Below are 27,806 nucleotides of genomic sequence, written 5' to 3'. Positions count from 1 at the left end.
AAAGAGTTTTTTTATTTCTCCACTGCTGACACGTAGTGTTACCTTTCCCGACTGCCAGCAGTGATATTCGGCGTCAGCGCTGCCAGTACTGAGCGTTACTTTTCAAATGCTGTCACTGAGTGCTACCTTTCCCACTATCGACATTGATTATTACTTTCCCCAGTGTCAGTACTGAAATTGCCTACACAGAGTGTTACTTTAACCACTGTCGACACCGAGGGTCATAACCATTATGTCTGGTGTTTTCCAAACACAAAGCTATAAATACAAGGTTAGACTAATAAATGCATGGTTAGACTAATACCGCGATTATTTATCAGGCGTAGCAAACAGGGTCAAACATAAAATCGTAAACACATTAAGAACTTACACTTCCCAACACTGGCGGATGAACTTCTTAAATGACAGACTAAGACATAAACAGAGTGGCTTGACAAATATGTTTCTGGATATGTTTAATTGGATAAAACAGGGAAGACACTTGATGGATTATACTAATAGTACTAATATTTTATTACCATATTATTATACACTATTACTTGAGAATAAAATTAAGAACCTTGAGCATGAGCGAGTACGTGTATATATCCGTCCGTTATATAAATAAATAAATAAATAAATAAATAAATAAATAAATAAATAAATAAATAAACATCACATCATATAACAAAGATATTGTTCTCATAAGGCATTTTTTCTTGCTGCTCACAAACTTCCAAAACACTTAAATACCTTGGTCCCTAGTATGGTGATCTACCTTCAGTTGTTGGTGATCTACAGCCTATTTCTATATTATGTATTGTCCAAATTGTGTTGTTAGTTTTAACTTCATACGCTAGTTTGAGACTCGAGTTGTGATACTTTAGTTATTTTAAGTACTTTGACGACAGGTTTTATAATATCTACATACTGTTTATAATCATGTTTATTCTCGTCACGATATGGCTGACATACTGCCGATGTGACGTTAAATTATATCTCACTCATTCACTCACTCACTCACCTAAACAGATTTTACAATAGGCCTATACTAACCAAAGTAACACCGCACTCCATCCAAATATATTACGTTTATTTTTCAGTTTCAATAAAACCCATATGTACTGATAGATTACACATTTCTCAATCTACTGCTTTAGACAGACATTGCAAAACGCTTACTGTGGTCACATGTAATCGCGATTAAAAGCAGAGGATTCAGCGATTCTAGATATATCACGTGGATGCGTTTATGGATCTCAATTACTGATGATACCATCTATTAGTGAAAGGATGAACCATTGCTGTATATATCAAGTTCCATCCTATAATCTACAAAGGTAGTTACTATCCAAACGGTGTATCTGTCTCCTTCGGACGCGCTATTAATACTGCGGCTTAATTATAACATAGAACTTATTTTCACAAGAATTAGATACGTCTGATCTTATCGTCGTTTGGCATTTTCTGTTGTAGATTATCAACCGTATTCCCTCTTCCCCCACGCAGAGAATGGACCCTTCCTCCTATTCACTGACAGCAATATTTACAGAAGTCTGTCCGAAATGTGGCTAGCGCTGACGTGCGACAGTCTTACTCCCCAAACACACTGGTTCTGCCGAGGCTTCTCTCAAGCCGCCAATGATTGATTCTCCGAGAACGGTCTACCATCATTGTTAGAGAAAGCAAGAAGAGAGACAGGAAGCGGGGACATCCCACTACCACGTTGTAAAAAGTAGCAAAGAGTGTTTTCAGAATCATTAGCTGATCACATAAATCACGCTGTTTACTCCTTTGGAAAACGTTCGCATATAAAAGGCCACGTCCTTTTTTCAAGACCCGTGTAAGTGTATTAATTCTGCTGACACGAGGACTATATCTTGTAACATCTTAAAGGTTGCTGGCAGTTATGCGAGATTCCGAGGAAGTATAGGATTCAATAGCACTGGGCAGAAGATCAGAACTTCTTTCGTGAACTTGTGATGATCATCTAGCGTCATGCGGGACTGGTGCCTGAGCGGGGTTATTTACTTTGCGCTGATTTCCCTAGGTAAGTGGATATTTTGTTCTCTTGGGGTTTTTTCTGAGATCTTTCTATTGATGTGATGCGCGCTGGGTTCCCATCGCTTTCACAGGTATTGCAGCAATGTCACGAAGGTGGGTCTGAGGTTGCTTCAAGGAGGAGCTTTACTTTTGAAGAAGACGACCCTGAAATGGACTCTTTCCACTACCTGGTTACCAATAATCCCTTTCCAGTAACGCTTGAATCGTTGATATGCATATACTGTTAAACTGACTGATGCAGCAGTAGTTAGTATCGTATATCAGTACTTATCGTTACGTACTGTTTTATTCTGCCTACAGCGATACCCTCGCTATGTGACGGTTTGTAAATAATCGAGTCAGCGCTAAATATCCCAAGGATTGTGAGCATTGATCAGTTAGGATACAATGACGTGTCAATCAAGTCAGCGAGCCTGACCCCCCGATGCAGTCAGAGGCCTCTTACAAGCATGGGTTGCTGAAGTCCAACACTTTCTCAGATCTTTTGATATCGTCGATATCAGTACTATGTTGGGGTAAAAGTTATAGTTTGGGGTTATAGTTTATCCTCAACAATCTTTATAAAAGTTGGGGTCTAGTCATGATATGATTTTTATGGAGTAACATGTACAATATTTAATGTCCATACACACATACAAGTGCACACCTGAATATTTATGCACACAGTAAGTCACACCCCCTGCATGCCATGTACAAAATTGCTGACCAAGCACGAAGCATAAGAAGCCATTCACATAATCTCGGGAAAGCATACATTGTCTCTTATATATAAAGATCATGGTAAGATATTGAAAATATGCATTTCCTTGTAATACTAACATATATCAGCACAACGGGATGACTTTATTGCCATCGAAATTAAATCTGGAAAAGATGAAAATATCCGTGTTTTCAACTGAGTACCTCGAGAACGTGCAATATCAAGGTCAATGTCAAAACAGCAAGGTATCGTCAGTAGTCCAAATACAGTAGAGGAAATACGGCGAAAACAGGACGATAAGCTAGCAACAGCTGTCCGAAATGCCCATTTCCAAAGTTCCGGATATATTTCGAACACTCATGGTATATTACATTTGTCACTGTATAAAATTAATGGAAATGTAACGTTTGTAAGGTTCCTAATGCGACCCCTATCTGCAAGTGATTATTGTAATCAAAGGGTGTTCTAGCGAAATATCCGACAATGTTTCCCAGTCTAATATTTTACTCTCAAGCTTCCAAGGTTCTGTCCTTTGAATTTGAATTGCCAGTTCACAGGGCGTATGTAACAAAGCATGAAACAGAAATGGCATACATGATGTCCGCTCGTCGGGAGTGTTTTCCAGAGCTAAATATAGGGACAGCCAAATCAGAACCATTCAAGATAAAATTAGTATGTGGTTCAGTAAATGATGGTATTGAGGGGACGTCCATCTTAGACCTCTGTTGTGGACATCAATCATTTCACGAGGTCGACAGTGGCCCAGGGGCAATGACCCTGTGTAATATTCACAGTCCAATTCCTCCTAATTACTACTGTGGGATATAGGTTCTTCCGTACTGCAACACATGCATTGGCCAACCAATGCGAGACTTTACTCTGGGGTTGCGTTTTGAGAAACATTTCAGCCGCAAGGACGAAAGAAAATAGTATGTGACTTTGCATCTTCAGCCGAAGGAATTTCTAGTTCACTGTACAAACCCTTCCCTTCAACCAAACACCGACCTCACCTCTCACGAATATCAACAGGTTAGCCTAAAGGTTAAAGAATTTGCTCGTCAATCCGAAGACCCGGAATCGATTCCCCACGTTGGTAAAAAGTTGACCCCATTTCTGGTGTCCCCAAAGTGATACTGCTGGAATACTACTAACTACGAGGTAAACCTGTAGCTACACATTAAAAGGTAGCACATAGGTTGTACTTTGTAATATAAAAGCACATGCTATTAATTATCATATGTAATCATGGGAAATACATGACATTTTTAAAACCTGCTTTGAGTGTGCATGGACAAATGTGTTATTGTCATTTACGCCCAATGAAATCTGTTTCGGAAAGACTGAAGTTACGTTTTGGCGCTGAGGATCTAATTGGACATTCATACGTTTGTTTTAAATTGGATTAGGACTCTTTTACTACTGTATATGGTAAGGGCTTGCTCGTTATGCTTATCACATAATATATCACCGTACAGGCACAAAATATATAACTGGAGCGTTGTATATTTACGTCCAGTGTTACATTGCAGAATAAAATATCCATTAATATATCCATTAATACTTTGCGGCTGTGATACTACCTCATCATATGTTTCTTGGAAGATAATACTATCCTGATATATATGTTTGGATATTTTCTATATTTCTCCTAAGTGAAAGGAACATTTGCAAACAAATTAATTCTATACCGATTCGGTTGCTACAACGATATTATGTTTTATAGCTTGGGGCAGGCATTTGTAGCTTTCTTTATACGTTTAAGCTTAAACAATATATTCCCATCCTATGGAATTGATAATAACAGAAGATAAATAACGATCCTGCTGAATTGACATAAAACTCTGCACTGACTGATGTGTCTTCTTACGGTGTTAACATAGAAACACTTGTCGAGATTGATTATTGAAGCCTGATGAGAATGTTTACAATCAATTACTGCAAAAACGCACGTGAATGCGTGGGGTTAAAGGAAACAGATAATATTTATTCTGAAAAATTGAGACCATCCAGAGAGCCCATTACTTCAATTTTCGGTCTAATTAAACAGATTAGTGCAGTTGAAGTCTGTATCTAAAGGAAAACAGTCTCTCTGTGGATAGTACTGCCCCTTACGACCCAGGCTTGTACGAAACAACGTAGTCTTTTCTTTGTTTGTTGTTTTAACTGGGATAGAATGACATGTGTCAACCAAGTCAGTAAAGTCGGTTAATCTTGAGTGAGTGAGTATGGTTTTACGCCACTTTTAACTATATATTTCAGCAACATCACGGCACTCCAAAAATGGGCTTCACACATTGTACCCATGTCTAGTGTTCCCCCTAGGGTTCAGAAAGGGCAGGGTAAATTCATGGAAAAGGGCACTTCATAACATAAAAGGGCATGTTGGAAAAAATAACAAAATGTATATGAAGTCGAACTGTCTTTTAATTTCAATTTCTGGTTGAGACATCAGTGTACTCATCCAACATTAATCCAAATGAACTGCTATCCTTCATCTTCCCAATAACTGTTTCTTCGACAACTTCAGCTTGGCATTCTATGAACTCCTGTACTGTACTGTATCCAGTGTGTGATGCATTTTGATGCCGTGATTCAGCATTGCCAAGTTTGAAGCACCAAGTTCTATGCACAAGTCAATAAGAGGGCGATATAAAGTTGTGTGTGGTAGGTTATGCTTAATAAGGAAAAACAGTACTTTCTGTGCATCTTCCAGTGCGACAGTTTCCTTTTCTGTGTATCTTTAGAAAATGTTTTCAATGGACACTTTGTCATCCTTTTCCATAAGGACAGCATCTTGAAGCATTTGAGAATTCTCATGGAGGGAAACCTTATCAAGTCGGACAGTCTCGCATCCAACCTCTGTCCAAACCTGAGATCCATTTCTGCCCTTGGTATTCCACTTGGAGCATAATGAACAAAACATCTTTCCCTTCACTTCGTCATCTTCTGAGTACCTCAGCCAGGGCCGGTTTTGCTGCCAATTTGTGTCAAATGCAGTTTTGTGACCAGATCAGGGCACAAAATAAAAAGGGCAGGGCGCAAAAATCAAAGGGCAGGGCGCTGCGCCCTCCTAAATGTGCCTAGGGGGAACACTACATGTGGAGAATCTTGTTTGGGATTTCGGTGTGACGAGCGAACGCTTGAACCACTAGGCTACCTCAGCCCGCTACCTTGACAATAGCGTTAACAGATGACTAACTGATGATAAACTCATCTCACTGGTTTCGTATGAAAGCAGTTGAAAATAACTGAACTCGAAAATTGATCCTCTTAAGCAATTTTGGTATACCACATCCACACTCTGCAGTGTTCTGGTAATATGACCACGTTATTTGAAGTGACGCCTGTCTCATTAGAAGCACTGTCCGGCCCCTGATGATAAGTACCTACATGCCACCACAACAAGGTGTAAAACAACACTGGTATTCCACCCCACAGGGATTTCAGTGGAAACTAATGAGTTTCGAAATAGCACCATGTGTCCAGAAATAAGCAGTGGGACTATCGGCTTGTTCTGATGATAGCATTGTTGTGCTGTGATGCAACTGTTCCTCTGCTACAAATGAGACAATCTGTCAGGCAATACGGAAGTGATATGAGGTGTTTTTTAATGTTAAAACATATGTTGTACCAGTTTTAACAAGGAGAGGAAGCATGTGGGTGAGATGGCGTCACGCCTACAATTACTGAACTTAGATCCTTAATACTTCTGTGTGAAAGATAGAGAGAGTGAGTGAGTGAGTGTGTGTGTGCGTCTTTGCATGTGTGTGTGTGTGTACATACACTGTGCAACGTTTTAACAGAGAAAAACGGAGATGCTATGCTGCAGCTCAATAATGCTAATCAGATGCAATATACTGACTACTTCAATTAGTTTTAGTCCCATTCCTGCAATGCTGAGCACCAGGCACGGTATCATCAAGTTCCTTGTTTTAACGTCTTCTGATATAACGCGATCAAGACGTAGCAAATAAAGATATGTGTGTGTGTCTGCGCGGGTGTGTATATATGTGTTAAGTGCTAATAAAGATTGATAATGTTGTGAACTAATGTAGCCAGAACACTCTAACGAAGAGTTACCTCTGTTTTCATGCCCTTACTGCCGATTCCAACACATGGTAAGTACTGGTGCCCTAACCGGAATCTGAACAATATCCTTCAGAAGTGACCATCTACTAAACCCGTAGTCGCTCCCTGGACCAATAGCACGTCCAAAGTAATGCATCATGTTGGCCCTTGAGGCATGCCACTAAATTTAATGGGGTTGAACAGTATTCCAGTTAAATCACGTTAGTGTGTTGTTTCACGTCACAGTATTGATCACCTGTACCATTTATATCTTTGAGTAAGTGAGTGAGTGAGTTAATATTTAACGTCACATCGGCAATATTTCAGCCATATCGTGACGAGGACATGTTTGATATTGAAATGAAACATGTATACATTACCAAACAAATGTCGTCAAAGGACAGTAAAACATCTACTATATCACAATTACAATTAGAACTAGTGTGGAAAGTTAAAACTAATAAGCTCCTCAAAAACGAAACGCAAAAGGGAAATACATCCGGTTAATGTATGCAAATGGAAAGTTTGTGTTACAAAAGCTGAACATATGACTCGAGACAGCCTAAAGAATGTATTTTCATCAAACAGTGTTCGTTAAGGTCACATGTTTCCAATAGACATGTGTAAAAGTGACAAATCGCCAAAAAGCAACTGTGTCTGTTTGAGTCACCGCAGCCAGTTCATGTTCTGCACGTGCAACATGCACAACCAGCTCTATAAAAGTGTAGGTTTCCCGAATTTCCTGCACTTTGGTTACATCTGCCAGCCCAACGTGAAAAATGCCAAGACTGACTGAAGCGCAGAGGAACAACGCTATTGGGCGAGTGGAAGTGGGCGTAAGCAGATCTGAGGTTGCCAGATTCTTCAATGTGTCCCCTAGCACCATATCCAGACTCTGGAATCACTAAGATTACCGACCCAGGTCCGGCAGACCAAGGGTGACTACTCCAACCCAGGACCGCTGCATCCTGTTGCGCCACCTTCGCCAAAGAATGACCACTGCCACCTCTACTGCCTTGGCAATACCAGGTCACCGTAGAATCTCGCACCAGACTGTGCGGAACCGTCTGCGACATTATGGGCAACGTCAACGCTGTTTTTCAACAGGACAATGCTCGGCCGCATATAAGCACGCATCATCACAGCCTACCTTGCCAACAGCAATGTCAACGTTATGCCATGGCCGTCCAGGTCCCCCGACTTGAACCCTATAGTCTGGGACGAATTGGATCGACATGTGCGACGGCGACAACCCCAGTCACAGACACTGCAACAGTTGGCGTTGACCACTGAGTAGGCTGCAATTCCCGATGATGTGATCCGTAATCTGATGTCTATGGGCAGGAGATGTCAAGCAGTGATTGCCGCGCAGGGGCTCACACCCGTTACTGACGGTGTGGGATGGTACATGTGACGTTGGGAGTTGTACTGGCCACTAACTAAGGGTGCCGTCATGTTGTTCAAGTCTGTGCAATTTCGCATTCTTACTGCTAATAATTTCTGAATTATATGAATTTGAAATTTACCATACAATCCGGCTTTGTGTTTCTTTTTTGGAGGAGTATAACATAATAAAGACAATACAGTGTAAAAACAGGCTCTAGATCTCCAATAACTGAGGGTAGATCACCACACTAGGGACCATGGGGACTTACAGAACCTTTGCTACCTGCATGGACCCATAGATGGATTTATATCATCACTACAGCCGCCGGCGAGTGTACGGAATGTTATCCAAACCTAAAATAACAAAAATACTACGTTTAAAAAGCCTTGTAAGTTTACGTTGACTTGAAAGTTTTTGAACTTACGTACCCTCTCAGGAGGACTATAATTTACAACCCCACTTTCAGGGTAGAGCCACTAACAATTCTAGTTACTAATGTAAACTACCAATCATTAAAATACATCCATTTACATAACATATCAATCAAAATTCAACCATGAAATCGATTTCTTTTTTAAAAAAAAATTAAATGAGTACTAACTGTGTTAAAGAGATCCATTATAGTCTTTACAGTAAGATACTTATCCCTTATGATGGAGAACATTTATATCTGTAGATTCCGCCGGGGCTAGACAAACTAGTGGGTCATCAGCATGGCCAAGGTATCTCTGCAGTACACGCAGTGCAATAAGCAAGAGTGGTTGGCCGAGGATTGCCATTATTGTGCGTTCTCACACTTAGCCCCAGCTTGTATGGACACATTTCTGCTCGGAATCCCACAAGTGTTTGTGAAAGGAAGCTCCAAAGTAGCACAGTAACAGTGTTTGGATATAACCTTCAATATTGGATATAACGACCCTACCATGGATTTCATTTGCTGTCATTTATCTGATCATAGAGATAAACAATGTCGAAACCTCACAAGACTTTATAAGACTGATCTTTCCATCCTGTGTATTATAATACTTATCATCAGCAGAATTTCTGCTTTGAACAATACAAATATAATTTGAAAGATCAGTACTTTGGTATCTTCTTACTGGTTTATGCGGTCATCTGCAAGGTAATGGCATAACGAGGATTCCAAACGGCAGCTTCATGTTAATGTGACTTCACCCTCTTCATAGTTTGATACACGACCCAGATTTTTAAGAACGACACGCCGGCTGAAATGAAGTTGTTCCAAGACATACTGGTAAACTCTGATGTGCCACACACGTTCCTTGTGCCATTTAGCCTTCTGTATTGTTAGTGGTATTTTAGGCTGGAACTGCCGTTTGTGAGACGCCCGATCATGGTTCTTTTTGAAATGCAAATGTCACTTTTGAATGAAAACTTTGGGAATATGATCTTACATTTTTTTTCCATGAACGCAATTCATTCTCCCACAACTGAGCATTGTTGGCGTCATGTCAAAAGGTTCCTGTGACATTTAGAGATAGAATAACTTCCAAGGAAAATCCTGTAACTCACCTCGATGTATGTGTTTCTTTGTGGGATGATTTGGAGGCGGATAAGAAGGTGAATATGTAAGGATAGCTATATCAAGCCTTATGTCAATATATATTGATATCAGTATCTTCATCAGCATCTAAGGATACCACTACCAAGCCAGGTCTCAACAGATCAACGTGGAGGTGTCCACATCAATATATGACGATACTACTATATCATATATATAAACTGACCGGCATAAGAAAGTATATTTTAGGTAAAGTACACAGTAAAACATGTCGCCACAGTGTAGCAATTCGATACTGCTAGTGGCATCAAGTGCAAAGTCGTGAATAACACGTCGAAGTGGTCAGTTGTATAAAACATAATTTGTACTTATGTCAGAGTTTCACATGCAGCAAGGGTATAACAAGATTACACTTGCAGTTTAAAACAGATCACCACAGATATGTCAAGGCTATCGGCAGATAAACGTGAGAGAGCCATATCTATGCTCCTGATGGGCTCGACATACGCAAACGTTGCGAGGAGGAGGCTGCGTGCCTGTATAAATGCAAGTGGATGGTATTGAATAGTGAATGTAGGGCGGTACCTGCTTATCCTCATTGTGCATGAAAACTGGTGTGTGTGTGTGTGTGTGTGTGTGGGGGGGGGTTGTATTTTTCGTCCGAGTAGTTTCAACCCAGTGTGGTCATTACAATCAGGAACAGGGTGTCCCTCCGGGCAGTATTTTAGTATTATGATCAACAGTTTATCCAAGGTTTTAGATGATGGATCAATCGATGGATCACTTTTTGTGCATGATTTCCTGTCGTGGTAAAAATATGCGTACAATTGAAGGGCAATTACAGTGATCTTTAAATAAAATAAATATATGGTGTCTAAAAATGGCTTTATATAGCAAGACAAACTGTGTACATTTCTGTAGAAAATATAAGCTGCATAAGGATCCTGAACTATCTTTAAATGGCACTCCCATCAAAGTTGTCAAAGAGGCCAAGTTCTTGGAGTTTAAACTTATTCTCATTTAACCACCTTCTTACCCCATATTGAATCTCTTAGCTAAATGCCTGAAGGCACTAGATTTGTTGAAGGTTAGTTTCCAGCTCGAAGTGGGAAGGGGATCAAGCTACCCTCTTACACCTATATCGATCACTGGTCCGTTCAAAACTCGATTATGGCTCCATCGTATATGGTGGAGCCTGTAAAAGCAACCTTAAACTTCTTGATTCTGTCCACCACCAAGGTGTTAGACATTGTCTTAGGTCTTTCAGAACTTCACCTATTGACAGTCTTTATGTTGAGGCCTATGAACCATCTCTTACACAACATCGTATGAAATTATCTTTACAATACAATACTAAATTATACTCTAATGAATCTAACCCTGCATATAACTAAGTGTTCAATCCACTTTATCAGGATTTGTTCGACAAGAAATCTTCTCTTGTTGCACTTCTAGGGCACAGAATTAAACCCTTTCTTTTGTCGGCCAGTATTGAGCTGAAAAACATAGCTCATTCCCGTCTTCTCTCTTTTCCTCCTTGGCAATTGGTTGGGCCACACGTTGACCTAACATTAAGATCATTTAAAAAATCAGAAACAAATGACTTACAATATAAACAAGAATACCGTCAATTAGAAAACAAATATAACAATTACAAATCCTTATTCACAGACGGGGCCAAGGACGGTGGCGAAGTGGCTTGGGCCACGGTCATTGGATGCAGAATAATATCCTCTAGACTACCGGATAGCAGCTCTATTTTCACAGCTGAAGCTAACGTCATATTAACGGCTTTTAAATATATTCAAAGACACCCTAAACATAAACTCTTATTTCTTGTCCTCAGGCTGTTAAAAATGTATCATGTAAACATCCACTAGAAATTATTGAACTGTACAATGATCTTGCTACTGGCCAGTACGACATCGTCTTCTGTCGGTTACCCAGCCACGTAGGTATTTCTGGTAACATGATGGCCGAACTTTCTGCCAAGGCAGCACTCAACAAATCTGTGACACCACTTCTTATTCCATACTCTGACTACAAAGCTAGCATTAGAAGTTAGTAGTGGGACAACCAAGTAGGTATAAATAAATTACATGAAATAAAACCGTATATTGGTCACACCTACTTGGGATGTCAGTCCAGATTAGAAGAGATTATATTCCGACGATGTCGTATTGGCCACACAAGATATACACATAAATATTTGCTTAAAGGTGAGGATCCTCCGTTTGTATCCCTTTTGATGAAAGAATCACAGTCAAGCATATCCTGCGATTAGGTGCCTGACTCTGAGGGTGGAGGTTCGAATCCCGGATGGAACTCAACCAAAAAAGTACTAGAATTTGTACTTTATTGACGAAGTGAAATCCCAAATATGACATATGTTCCATTTGACCACTTCCTAAATGGCATCGTGCGATCACTGCTTGACTGTGTTCCATCACAAGGGATCAGTAGTTTAATTCACGAACTATGAAGCATCTTTTTAATAACACGAGTTTTCATTTAATCATTGCATTTTTAAAAGAATTAGATTTATTAACTGAATTGTAAATAGATAAATATTTTATTATTGACAGTTTACATTCACAACTGTGCTTGTTAGTGGCTGTATCCTCAAAGGGGGTTGAAGTACTGTATAACTATTGTCCTCCTGAGAGGATACGTAAGTCCACATACATTCAAAGTAAATTCAAACTTTCCAGGTTTTTAATCGTAGAATGAGTGTATTTTTATTGTATGGCTAGATTTCAGCAGACGGCTGAGGGGATGATGTAAATACATCTAGGGTCCATGCAGGTAACAAAAATGGTCCCTCGTGTGGTGATCTACCTTCAGTTGTTAGCAATCTACAGCCCATTTGTATATTGTATTGTCCTCAATATATAAATCGTTTTAGGTATAATTACTAGTTTTACATTCTTTTCTGTGATATTCTAGTTCTTTTACTGTCCTTTGTTGACAGGTTTTTATGATACACCTATATTCCACTTCAGTGTTATGTTCCCGTCACGATATGGCTGAAATATTGCCGATGTGACGTTAAATATTAACTCACTCACTCACTCACGGGATACATTTGACGGGGTGTAGCAAATGCGCCTATGTGGTTTTGTATGCTTTGACTATTAACCAATCAGAACTGAAGGGTTATATAGCGACTCGTTCACTGCTCACGAGGGCACCAAGGGGTTATGTGCCTTCGATGTTTGTTCACGTTCCCTGAACATTTCGATGTTGATTTGGAACTGTTTTAAGCACAGATATCACATCGTGCACTTAGCGAACGTAGTTCGTAGTCATCATCAGATTTTGCCGACGACAGAAGAAAACACATTTAGAGTTGCTCCCTTCCATCGCCTTGAAGTCGAAAAACATCGGTAATATTCGTAAATCATTAGTGAGTCAATGTTATTCGAAGTCACGAAGTACCGAATGAGTTGCCAGTGGCAGCGGTGTGCATTGCAAACATGTGGGAGGTGACAGAGTAAAGAGACGCGGATCCCAGACACTTACCGTTACAGTGAAACCCTCATCCCCGCGCTAACAAACCCAGTCATTGTAGTGAATGAGAATTCGAACAGATCCTGGGTTTCTATTATTTACTTTAACGGATGACTAGATCTTTATCACACCTTATATCATATATAAGGATACCTCTAGTATCAATGAAAATATATACCAGTACCAACATCAAGCCTTATTTAACGGATGACTAGATCTTTATCACACCTTATATCATATATAAGGATACCTCTAGTATCAATGAAAATATATACCAGTACCAACATCAAGCCTTACTTTAACGGATGACTAGATCTCTATCACACCTTATATCATATATAAGGATACCTCTAGTATCAATGAAAATATATACCAGTACCAACATCAAGCCTTATTTAACGGATGACTAGATCTCAATCACACCTTATATCATATATAAGGATACCTCTAGTATCAATGAAAATATATACCAGTACCAACATCAAGCCTTATTTAACGGATGACTAGATCTCTATCACACCTTATATCATATATACGGATACCTCTAGTATCAATGAAAATATATACCAGTACCAACATCAAGCCTTATTTAACGGATGACTAGATCTCTATCACACCTTATATCATATATACGGATACCTCTAGTATCAATGAAAATATATACCAGTACCAACATCAAGCCTTATTTAACGGATGACTAGATCTCAATCACACCTTATATCATATATAAGGATACCTCTAGTATCAATGAAAATATATACCAGTACCAACATCAAGCCTTATTTAACGGATGACTAGATCTCTATCACACCTTATATCATATATACGGATACCTCTAGTATCAATGAAAATATATACCAGTACCAACATCAAGCCTTATTTAACGGATGACTAGATCTTTATCACACCTTATATCATATATAAGGATACCTCTAGTATCAATGAAAATATATACCAGTACCAACATCAAGCCTTACTTTAACGGATGACTAGATCTTTATCACACCTTATATCATATATAAGGATACCTCTAGTATCAATGAAAATATATACCAGTACCAACATCAAGCCTTACTTTAACGGATGACTAGATCTCTATCACACCTTATATCATATATAAGGATACCTCTAGTATCAATGAAAATATATACCAGTACCAACATCAAGCCTTATTTAACGGATGACTAGATCTCAATCACACCTTATATCATATATAAGGATACCTCTAGTATCAATGAAAATATATACCAGTACCAACATCAAGCCTTATTTAACGGATGACTAGATCTCTATCACACCTTATATCATATATACGGATACCTCTAGTATCAATGAAAATATATACCAGTACCAACATCAAGCCTTATTTAACGGATGACTAGATCTCAATCACACCTTATATCATATATAAGGATACCTCTAGTATCAATGAAAATATATACCAGTACCAACATCAAGCCTTACTTTAACGGATGACTAGATCTTTATCACACCTTATATCATATATAAGGATACCTCTAGTATCAATGAAAATATATACCAGTACCAACATCAAGCCTTATTTAACGGATGACTAGATCTCAATCACACCTTATATCATATATACGGATACCTCTAGTATCAATGAAAATATATACCAGTACCAACATCAAGCCTTATTTAACGGATGACCGTTCCAGTCTCAAGATGCGTCTCAATATATAGAGGATATAATAGGAGTGCCCATCTCATACTACGTTTACATGCTGGTATTTCCCGAGCGAGAGCGAGTGATATAACGATATTTAGGCACGACTGTAGTAAACATGGTATGATATGGGCACGAAAATAATATTCTGTGTATTACCGAAGTCGTCAAATTGAGGAAAATGAACCCATATCTGCTTTCAAACACAGGCAGGCTACCCGCCGTCGCCTCATGTCGAACGCAACGTCACAGAAGGAACGTGACTCCATAGCATTGTTATGTCGTCACGTTACCATGACAAAGTGATATTTTGCCCCAGGGCATCGTATGAAAAATGTGAACCCAATATGTTCGCCCTTGTAGGTAATAAATAACGATAGAAATACCATGGTGTTCTGGTAACCCGGTGAACCTAGAGGTTGCAAGGGTGATCCCGGGGAGCTGAAACTGATAATACGACGTGCCGTTGAGACTGGCATCCAATCTTCGAGGGAAAAATACCAGCTCCTCGAGCATGTACTAGTTGCATGAATATGTGTGCTATATAAATATCCAATGATAATATCAAGCCCTCTGTCAACGGAAGACGATATCACTATCAAGCCTTCTTTCAGTATAAAACGATAACAATATCAATTCTTATTTCAAAGAATCCCACTAGGGTCGATGTAGGTAGTAAAGGTACCGTAAGCCCCCGTGGTCCCTAGTCTGGTGATCTACCTTCCGTTGTTGGCGATCTATAGACTATGTTTATATTATAATGTCCAAATATTGGTATTAGTTTTAACTTGCCACACCAATTTCATTTTAGATTATGATATTCGAGTTGTTTTTACAGTCCTTAGTCGACAGGTTTTTACAATAAACATATAGTCCTTTTCATTTTGAAGCATATTCTCGTCACGATATGGCTGCAATATTGCCGAGGTGACGTTAAATATTAACTCACTCACTCACTCACTCGCTTATTTCAAAGGCTAAAGCTAGAAATACCAAGCAATGTTCATGTTTCAATGACAGCAATTACAACAAGCCCGGTAGCATCAAATTACAAGGAATATCCCATTCCTCATATTCGGAATGGTGTGTGTATTGTTATTGAGTCTGTGCTTCAGAAGTACAGGTGGTAAAAAGCATTTAAGTCAGTGTACATCCACTGAATTTGAAATACAAACTTGTCGAAGTTGACGGGACCTACGTAAATGATTCGAATTATTCTTAGTTTGGGAGAGCCGAAACATACACGCATAAAGAACGAATAGAGGGTTTCGTAAGTACCATAAGTTCGCGTCATTAAAGGTTCGGACAACGTTGATTATCTGCCCTTGAAGAAATACAAACAGAATTCATTTTTTGGTCGTCATTCTGTTTCCTGGTCTGTGATCATCTACGCTCATCAGTGTTCGCTCAAACGATACATTTGAAACGTACGGGCATACGACTAAAGTAATTCCATCACGAAATGCATGCGGTATCTCTCCTGTGTGTGAAAACGAAATCACGACTCGTTAGGTTGGAACATGTAAACAGCATTATCACAGGCATTCGCCACAAGGCACATACAGCCTTTTGTTGATTCCATAAAAGCGTTTTGGTTCACCTTAGTGCCTATTTTCTAAAAGCATGCTCTGCAAACAGGGTAGAAAAATCATACAAAGGCAGTGTAACTCTGAAGAAGAAAAAAGAGAAATTACGGCATCGATTTTGTAACACAAGTATCGTTTAGATACGCAAGCCAAGTCTCACGCTTGTAACCCCAGCAGCTTCCAAGAAAGCCATTTCAGATGCTATGCACTATGTAAAATACCATGGACAAAGGATCCTAACTTTTGGAGAAAAGGAAATTACAGCACCACTGATTTAGCGCCGTCTTTTATAAACATGCAAACGTTTAGTTTCCCTAGAAGCTTTACCCATTTAAGAAAAAAAACTATTGGTGGGTGTTGCAGAGAATTTGCATATTGCAATATATTGCGATGCGAAATCATATACTGTGATATGTAATGCAATACATTGCAAGAACATTTGTAACTACTTATAACTGAGTTAATGCTTGATAAAACTAAATCACAACAAAATTACTATGCTTGATTGAGTTTTAATAGAAACCTATAATATAGGGCAAATCTCCACTCCAATAAAAAGCCCTAAAATTTTAGACAGGAACTTGACCTAGTCAGGACACATCAGAGATCATTGGTCATTAATGAGTAAATATTTAAAAATTCAGATCCAAAACACGATTACGAAACCCTAGGACAAAAATGGAGAACTCAACCTGAATCCGAACTTAACATATTCGAAGAATTCCGAGTCTTACGAAGTTTTTGGACTGCATGTCACGATACCGATTTTCGATCAGCGTATCGCATTACGTATCGTTTTCATGCCAGAACTGGTACATGCTTGTGAAGGGCTTATATTGTGTGATTACGCACCAAGAGACGTTATGAAAACAAGAATCAAGCATTTTGCTGCATCACAAAATCCTGAAGTTGATAAATTAGATTTTCGGCCAAGCCATGGTAATTTTGAAATTGTTTTATAGGAATCCGTCTCAATAGGTTGCCAGTAGGTTAGACCATGTCTAAACTCTGATGGATTCGCTGTCGTGAAAGACCTGAACAATACTTATCATGAAGTAGGTGTTATTCCCTTGTCTCTCTCCTCGTCTGTGATATCGTGAGTGAGTGAGTGAGTTTAGTTTTACGCCGCACTCAGCAATATTACAGCTATATGGTGGCGGTCTGTAAATAATCGAGTCTGGACCAGACAATCCAGTGATCAACAACATGAGCATTAAAGCAAACAGGAAGTTTGTATATGAAATAATTACTTTTATGAAAAACCTTTTATATTCCCAGTTCCACAGTTATTTCGTTTAACTGGAGATGCATTTGGGGTTGTCTGTGTTCAGTATCCAGGTACGATAGAACACTGCAGTATGGGGTGACTGCAGTACCCACCATACTGTAAGTATCAGACGGTCTCTGATAAAGTGAATTTTGTTTCCTCGTGCGGTATTGTGTACCTTTGACTTTGCTTGCAATGAAGACGTAAAGTCCAAACATATTGTCTTAATGACAGCTGCAAATTGACCTTCTGTTGGTGATATCCAGGGTAGATTCTGATAGCCAGAAGCCATTTATACTTATACACGGTTCAAGTGAGTGGGTGAGTTGGATTAATAACCGTCTGAAACAATATTTGAGTTATATTAACTAGTGTCTCATTGACGTCTGAAGTGACGCGGACCTCAGACACTTACCATTAGAACAAAAACCTCGACCTCGCGCTGACAAACCTGAAAACAGTCCTTGTGGCGAACGAGAATTCAAACGACCCTAGGTTCGTAGGGTGTCCATGTGAGCCAATCGAATTGCCGGATATCTTTGACGACATGAGCTCCAAGTTCATCTCAGAGACTATCCTTGATCTTTAACTGATAATACCCAAGATGTATATAACATGTTCATTATAAAAAAGTAATCTCTTTCCGTGCGCACATACAGCTTGAAATAAATAAGAAGCATCATTAGAACTGACGGTCATGTTACATTGTCCTCACTACTGCTCAAAAACGTACAGATCGAACGGGACTCAAATAGAAAGACAACGCTTGAATGTACATATTAAATTTTAAATGTATTTTAGATTACATACAAAACAAACAAAAATACAGTGGAAGCTAGGCGGTTATACATATTTCGTCATGACAACATGACAACAATGTTCCTGAAAGCATCAATGTCAAGTGAAGTTTACACTACCAGATTAATCTTTCTACATAGCCAGAGTTTCAACTTCCCAAGTCGTTGAGCTTTTACAGTGATTATTGTGTATATTGTTCATGGTTTATTCTGAAAAGATACGTAGTATTGTCAGAATAAGTAAATGGAATGAAAACCGTTTGTCTTTAGTTGCTCAAGAACTAATGGAAAGTAACCAGTGCTGTGCACGCCCTTTGCAGTAACAATGAACATCGTCGTGAACAATGGATAACATCAAAGAGCAGCTACTTTACTTTCTGACTGAGGTTAAATCCAACCAATATGTCGGAAAACAAAATCGTGTTTTATCAAATTATACAACTATACAAGCACAGACTTGCTGATGAATTGCATGGCATCTGTAAAGGGTTACCAAAATATCTTACTGTCGTTCAAAAAACGTTTTTCAGACGGTGTTGTCAAGAAACAAGTTACCACAACGTCGACGAAACGATCCATAATTCTATACCGTTGTAAAGGTGTTACCTGCAGATCGAACCAGGGCCCGTCAAGCACACGACGAATCCTTTACGCAACCTTGAGCATCAAACCAAACCATGCGAGTGTTATGGGCGCTTTGGCGATCTCAGTACTGCATATTAATGACGTCGTTAAAATGACTTTCTTCACTCGTGACATTTGTATCTGAAAACCGGCAGACAGTGTCCTCAATGAACTCATTCCCAAACACTTGCCAAGAACAAGAGAACCCAATCTACCCATTTTAGGAGCACTGCTGCCTCCCAGTGCCATTTTCGCCGGATGCTTTGATGAACGTCTACAAAATTCGGGCTTTCTTCAGACATTGGGCTTACATGCAGTGATATAACTGATAATCTAAATCATCCCCAAAACACCTTACCAGAACATCCGTTTGTAGATTCCATTTATGAAGATCGGAAGACCAGTTATATACTTACATTTTTATGTGTATTGGGTCTCGCAAAGGGATCTCATGATAATATTATTTTACCAACGAGAAATTCCTATCTGTGAAACCTGTCGTGGCTTTATGTCATGTTCAGGACAAATTCCATCTTGGCCTCTTCATACTGGATCCATGTTCGATGTGATGCGCTGAAACACTAAACGGATCAATCACATGCAATTAGTTGCCCTCACTTCCCACTACTGGGATCGAGTGCTCTCATCTAGTTTATGGTCATTACACTGCAAGGTACTGAGATCATTCGTCCCTTTGTGCAACATCCGCGCCTGACTTCTACCTATTACACGTTTCATGATATATTCTATCTTCAGGATTATCTTTGATATACAGACAATAATCCATGCTATGTCTGTCAGTGTCCGTGCTCCTACGGCGCCTCTCATCATGGATTTTCCTTTATCATATGGTTAAGAGGAAAATAGGAGTTTCTTGGTTATTGAAAGAGTTTAAGAAGGTGAGTGAGTGTGAGGTAAATTTTATAGTCACAATATTGCATGATAAATATATAAAGTGTAAACACCTGTCGACGAAAGACAGTAAAACCAACTAGAATACCACAGTAAAAAGAATTTAAATTACCAAATATCTCTAGAACTGCATACGGAATACAAATACAGTAAGACGACTTGTTGGGTGCTAGCAACTGAAGATAGATCAATAGGGCCAGGCTAGGGACAATACTTTAGCTACCTGCATGGAAACTAGCTGGATTTACACCATCTTCTCAGCCACTGGTGATTGTACTGGATTGCTTAATAATGAGCTTGTGTGTATATATAAGGTTGTGTTTCGTCATTAGTGAGTGACTGCAAGTGTGGTTTTGCTCCGCTTTTAGCAAACGTCTAGCAATATTTTGTCGGGGACTACAGGAATGCTCTTCACACATTGCAAATATGTCTGGAATGGATCCCTTGTCTTCAGTGAGGTGGGCGTCATCTTTATCCACTAAGTTACCCTACGAGTGCATTGAAGGCGTTGTCAAGGTTTTTGTTTACAAAATAATATGGTGAATATACAACTATACTGAACAGCAAAAGAAACGCTTCTATGGCTGTCTGTCAAGTTTTGAAATAGGAGACGTAAACACGACCGCTTACTTTAAAGAGATGTCATTTTTTTTCTTAAACTGCTTTTCTTTTTTCGTTCAGTATATATTTATTTCTCCACGCAGTAGTTTGTTAGGATTTTGTGTGTGTGTGTGTGTGTGTGTGTGTGTGTGTGTGTGTGTGTGTGTGTGTGCGTGCTTATCTGTTTTGTACAGCAAAACGGTAGATTGATACTAAATTTTGTCTTAAAGAAAGGCTGGTTCATTGAGATTCACTAATAAATCATTTGTGTTTCGTTTCAAATCGGATTTGTCGAAGTGTTTACGTAGGGCCCTTAATGTTCACCACAGGGATATTAGACTGTAAGTAATGGTATGTAAATATTGGACTCTTGACCAGATTGACTGATATGAACATCCATCTACCCAATAGTAACACAATGACTTGCATCAACATCATCGGACAGGATAACAACCATAACCATAAGTATTGGCTGCTGAGGACCTATACCAACCTGGGTCTTCACCTGGATTTGTTGAGGTGTGATGACACACAATCAGTTCAAGAAACACATCACAAAATCTTACCAAAACAATCATCAGTCTCCTCCTGATGACAGTCTATGAATTATTGTAGGCTTAGTCTTAAGCCGAGATACTCCAGGGAAACTCAGAAGATTTTCCAAGGTGATTATGTCAACAAGAGCACAAATAGTTTCATACAACTCAGAAGCAAACTTCACAATCTGACTGTTATCGTTCCATGTGTTGCCATGTCCGCAGTGAGACAAGCTGTGGCCAAAGCAATCCATCAATTCATGAAACCCTTGCTGCCATCTAATCGATACGGTGCAGTCTGATAATGAATTGTTTGTGTTTACTGGAGACGAGCTTATCACACTACTCAGTTCGTGATGATGTTCTCGTTAAAGGACAAGGGTTTATGAGAATTAGATCGTCCAATAATCATCATACAATCACGCCATGTAAGACTATTGTAATGCAAAATGCATAATAGAAGATGATGTACAGCACTGTCAGAACCCCTGTGCGTTATAGCCAGTGGCCCGCTTGCCCGTGCCTAATAAAAATCTAATTGGGCAAGCAAATTTCCACAGTCACTTGTCCAACTGGCTTTTGAATTTCTGTGGGATCATTTTGTAAGTATACCACTCTCTTCGACTTGTTAAATCATAATAAACTTTTAAATTAAGTAAAACTATGGTCTGATGAATATGTTCTTCTTATTAGCAGGTTAATGACGAAATCCGTCATGCTCACAATATTTTATTGTCATCTACATTTATAATCTTTTCCTTCATCGTCAGTTTCCACATTCAAATCTGGATGAATGCAATCCCGTATTCTGGATCGTTTTATGGAAGCGCATGCGCATGAACATTTTGTTTTATGTGCTTAACTTAGATTCACTAAGATCCTCTTAGTCCAAGGATATTATTCAATGGCTTTATTTTTAAAGCAAAATAGCAATGACGAATTCGAACTTTAGTTTATCCAATGAAAGTCAACCCATGCTCATCGTAAGAGGCAACTACCGGACTCTGGTGGTCAGGCTAAGGGCCCTGACGATACGTTCTTCCCAAGTTACCCACGAGGATGCACATCATAATTACACGGAAACAAACTGTTTTACTTAAACAGTACTGGATTACAGTTTATTGTTACTCTGTGTTCCGCTGGAACAAAATCCAGCGATTTTCAGATATCTCTAAAATATTCTTCATTTGATGTCCGTAACAAATCTCCTAGTGTTTCACGAACGGCCACGTGGGATTAATGGTACCCAGATATAGCCTTCCTGTCTTATCCTTTGATGATAATGCATTCGTTTCCTGGCATATTTTGGTTGGTCTGCGAGTCTGTGAATGAGGCTCGTTACTAGCATACAAACAGCTGCGGTGAAGTTGCTCAGCGTGAGCAGAACACGGGGAAACAGACATTGTCTAGCAATTTAATTGATGTAGTGCTGGGGCATGCTTGATGTAATGTTGGTTTTGTTTTTCGGTTTTTAAGTGAAATGTTTGGGTCAAATTCTCTTGCCTGGATTTTCACAGTCCGAACAGAAAGTCCCAGGCAGATGCATGAAGAAACTTACGAGCGTATTTTCTTAAAGGTCTTATCTTACCATGTAACATAGAGGCTGGAGGAATTCCATACATTCAGAGACAAAGGGAGTAGAAAGAAGGAATTTATCCATGCAGTCTATCAATGACAACTCTGAAAGAAATATAGCAAGCACAAGCTATTTTTGTTGCTTATTTTGCAAATGTTTCGACAGGAACTATATTGACTCCAGCTGAATTAATCAGGAACGAGCGAAAGCTTCAGCCGTTCTTCCACCAAACCGCCCCTTTGTTCAGAAAGAATATGGAAAAATGATTATTTATTCTGGATTCACAAATGTCCGGAAAGTCTCCGCACTCTCTCACAGGGGATGTCACAAAAATAACAGTGGCCCATGGGCGAGAATGTTTAATTTTGTCCAGAATTGCTGTTTTGGAGGTTGTAAGTGAATGAATGTATGTTTATAAGTATCGTGACACAAATTCAATTCATTTTCACTTAATTCCGCTAATTGAGAGCGACACTGAAAAATCTTCATGGGAGAAAAAGATTTTGGCCCATGGCCTAGAATATTTAATTTTACTCAAAATACATTTTCCCCCATTTGTTTTGCACATTGCAAATGAATTACGGTATATTCGTGAGTATCTTGGCACAAAATGGAATTCATTTTGATTTAACTGAGCTAATTTAGAGCGGTTTTTAAACAAATCTTGCGCATGAGTGAACAACATTTGGCCCAAAGGCGAGAATATTTCCTTTTACTTCAAATGCATCTTGTTCCATGTTTTGGAGGATGTAGATGAACGAAACTACATTATGACTATCTTGACACAAATTTTGATTTTTCAAAAAAAATAGTTTTCAATGTTTCATTCTTAGCACATACTCATTACGGCTGCATGTTTGTTTTTGCCAAATTCCTAGTGAGAGATTGGCCACAGTGTGGAGAGTTTCTGGACTTTTGTAAGTCAAGAAATAAGTTGTGACTTGTTATTTCCACTTGCAATCACTGGTGAAATAATATTAAACGCTAATACTGAAAATATTTGACCCGATGCATCCAAAGACGCGTTACATGCGTAATATGTAAATATTCATTAAATCTCACAAATCATAAAAACTATATAACATCTCATGATGTGAACATGTAATTAAATTTACGAACACGAGTCTTGTAGACTGTAATATTTGTTGAATGATTTTTCAAACTAAGGTAATAATACATTTTGTACTGATAAGTGGCAGAAGGTGTTTGAGTGAGGACATGTGGTGTGTGGATCATGGTAACACGGGTGTATGTACACTGCAGGATGTTTATGTTGCAATCAGATTGTGAAATCAGCAATTTGGTGAAATGACAAAAACATAATAAGTCATCCATTTCAATTTCACGTCAGTTTGTGTAACATGAAGCAATTCGCTTGTCATTTTGTGAAATTTAATTCATCCATACGTGGTGGACAGGGGTTTGAGAGGTGGGCCTGCTCTGGACACGGCAAGTCAAACAAATACGCGTAAATGCTTCAAAGCCAAGCCAAAATACAACAATGCAATAGGTTTGACGGTTAGCTGAAATTGTGATCCAGCACTGTAGGTTAAGTTATTAAGTGAAATTTCATGGAATACCTGAAGTTATTGATTGTCGTTACACAAAATGATGCGACATGGCTCACCCACTCTGTCATTTCATGAAATGACTGATTTCGCAATCTGTACCATATACGAATATATTGAATTATAAACAATCTGTCATATTATGTGTTCACTGAAATAGCCCTTCGTGACAGACATATATGCACATATATTGGAATACATACAATCTGCCATAGTATATGTTCACTGACGTACCCCTTTGTGACAGACATGTATGCACACATATGGAAAGATAAACAATCTGTCATATTATATGTTCACTGAAGCACCCCTTTTTGACAGACATATATACTCATATATTGACATGTAAATAATCTGTCATTTATTATATGTTCACTGAAGCACCCCTTTTCGAAAGACATTTACACACATATATTGAAATATAAACAATCTGTCATGTTACATGTTCACTGAAATACCCATTTGTGACAGACAAATGATCCATAACATTAACCCGGTAGTGGTTTTATGTAGGAACGTACCATAGTGTCCCAACAAATCGGTTTTTTATGATCCCTTGGCTGGACGAATATCGATTAATGTGACATGGTGGATATTTCTCATGTTGCAAATAGATTTGAAACATATCCACAACAAATAACACGTTTTATGATCCACCATACATGGCCATGCACTCAATGTAATGGTCCTTAATCAAATGAAAGATTTCATAATCCGTGCTCGTCCCGACGTTTGGTTTGGTCTTTCTAGATCTTTTATCCAAATATTCTCTCCTTTATACATTGAACTGAATAATCAAATTATATTTTTCCAAATATGACATCAATACATTACGAGAAATATCGCTGTCGAGACTTTTATGACATCGTCGGGATAATATGCCACTAGAAATTCATTTTGTTTTGAGACTAGGTTCCAAGGATGACTGATTTGGAAATAGAGTTCAGTCTTCGCGGCTGGCTTTCGTATATAATCAGCCGCTGATATAAAATCCATTTCTGGTGTTCCCTTGCGTTGTTCCAAAGTTTGTAACAGCCAAGGGACATAATGCCTTCATGGAGAGACACAACCAGTAGGATGAATTAGTGAGTAAGAAAGTGAGTGTATGAGTTGAGTTTAAAGCCACACTCAGCAATATCGCAGCTATATGACTGCGGTCTGTAAGTAATCTAATCTGGATAAGATATTCCAGTGTGGCAACAACATGGACATCGATCTACGCAGTTGGCATGCGATGACATATGCCAACCAAGTCAGCGAAACTGACCACCTGCGCCTATCAGTAACCTCTTACGACAAGAATGGTTTGCTACAAAATAAGTATTCTGGGGTCCGGATCTTCACGGGGCGTGATGAAATAAGTCACTAATGTGCGTAAGACATACTGAAGGGGTTTGGGTCAGACGGTTTGACTAATGTCATTGTGCTCAACGGCCTCTCAAATACTAACCAAATTGAAACTATGTGGCCTGTCAAACCTTTGGTTTATCTAATCCATATAGTTTTTCGCAGGCAGATGTTGATGACATAAATCTGTCATATTGCGGGCTGAGAATTGTATCTTTTTTTCCATCTCGCTCAAGGGATATTTCACCTTTGTACTTAGGCTGGAGAACGGTTGCAGAGGTGGCAAGTCTGCATATCTCTTTTACAAGCGAAGAAAGAAAGTACAACCATTACGCATACTTATTCATCAGTCTTTGTCAACTGTAGCTGAGTATAATCCATTCCCCCTGATGAATATATTTGGGATGGTACACGTTTACGAAACAAATCCCAAACTTAAGTCATCATACAACAATTTGACACATAAACATTTGTAGTGTAAGTTCCGCTAAGAAACACGACCTTCGACCCAAGGCATCACTCCACAAGAAAGTTATAACCTGTCAGTGGACTCTGTCATGAATATATGTAGAGGGAGTCAGAATGTATTTCACTTCAAAAGCTAAAGTTCTGACTAATAAACCGGGGCTGTATTGTGGAAGAAAAACAATAAGGTTATGTCGTGCCTTCGGTGTAACCGAGCACAACTTCAAACAGTGAATGCAGGCTGAGTTAAAGTGTGAAGGTCTTGAGAATACATGCCATCAGTGACGGATGAAACACCCACATTAAAGTTCATTTCTGCATTCCAGTGATTATTCCAGTCAGGTTTGGTGAGTGAGTTAGAAGTGTTCGTAGCAGAAATATCGATCTAGCTGTGTAGAGAGGAGAGAAAGAAGTTATGGAACGAGCCAAGGGAGAGTGTTATAAGTGTACGTTTATACTGTGTGGGATGCGGAAAATGGGCGTGGGATGTATCATGCAATAAATGTCAACCATTGTGACCAGGGAATTTCACAATTCACCCATTAGCACGTCTAGACATATCTTCAAAGTGTCACTCTTATCTAAAGGATATATCAGTCAGATCTGTGCACAATACCCCCTACTCACATTCACGAAAACATGAAGCGTCAGCGTCAGATAAGTCTCGATCTCGATAACTGAAAATTATTGATGACACCAGGTGTTCAAGAAAAGTATAAACATGCCCTGCCCGTATATATGTGTGGTTATAGGTCCACCAGTGGGGCAGGACACGTTCACCTTTTCCCGAACACCTGGTATCATTACTATTTCATATTGATTCTTAAACACATACTCTGTCATCGTATTGCATCGCGACAATCACTGGATTGTCTGGTGTGGACTAGATTCGTTCAGCTGTAATACTGCTGAAAACTCATGACACATACTCATCTTATGGTCACTGTTGTATAATCGACTGTCTTTTAGCAGAGGTTTTTATGGAGGTGGAACAGGTTTGTCGCTTTTATTGTGGAGGGAGAAACACTGTGTTACTTGTATTTCATTGTTATTTATTCACACAGCGAACTTGACATTATAATTAACAAGAGCTTCCACTTCATCTTTGGACGGTGGGGTCACCTACAGGTTAAAGCTATTGCTCACACTGACGACCGGGATTCGATTCCACACATACGTACATTGTGTGAAGCCCATTCTGGCGTTCCCCATCGTGGTACTGTTGGAGTATTGCTAAAGGCGGCGTAAAACTAAACTCAATCATTTTTTTCACCTGCATCATGTATATAATAGAAGCTTCATTAGATCTCCCGGTGTGGGGGAGTAGCATATGGTCTCTTGGCACTATTAATTATACTACTGGGGGCAAGATCGTAATCAGAAAAATTTGACTTCCATCCATATTATGAGGAATTCAATCAGCCAAAGCAGGAAAGCTAATTACTCCAAAGATACGTATTCATTTCATTACAATTATGAACTCCCCAACAGTGAGTATGTTCAAACTCGAAACAAATAGCCTGGAAATAATCAGCGGAAATCCGAGATATATGGAGATCTGTCTCATACAGTGTCAGATACTCTTTTCACTGAGTCGCAGGGCAGTTAATT

At 39.0% G+C, this 27,806-nt stretch overlaps 1 protein-coding gene across 1 annotated transcript in view; it reads left to right on the top strand.

Annotated features, from left to right (window-relative positions):
- The first annotated feature begins 1,530 nt into the window (after window positions 1–1,530).
- Window positions 1,531–27,806, top strand: part of LOC137261736 (uncharacterized) — an 83,281-nt gene continuing 57,005 nt past the window's right edge. Inside the window, exon 1 of the mRNA XM_067799519.1 lies at window positions 1,531–2,029. Within this exon, the coding sequence (XP_067655620.1) occupies window positions 1,978–2,029 (52 nt within the window). The 5' untranslated portion in view covers window positions 1,531–1,977. The remainder of the gene's footprint in view (window positions 2,030–27,806) is intronic.

Source organism: Haliotis asinina, chromosome 14 (assembly GCF_037392515.1).
Source record: "Haliotis asinina isolate JCU_RB_2024 chromosome 14, JCU_Hal_asi_v2, whole genome shotgun sequence".
Classification (NCBI taxonomy): Eukaryota; Metazoa; Mollusca; class Gastropoda; order Lepetellida; family Haliotidae; genus Haliotis; species Haliotis asinina.
This window is presented reverse-complemented; position numbering and strand designations above follow the sequence as displayed.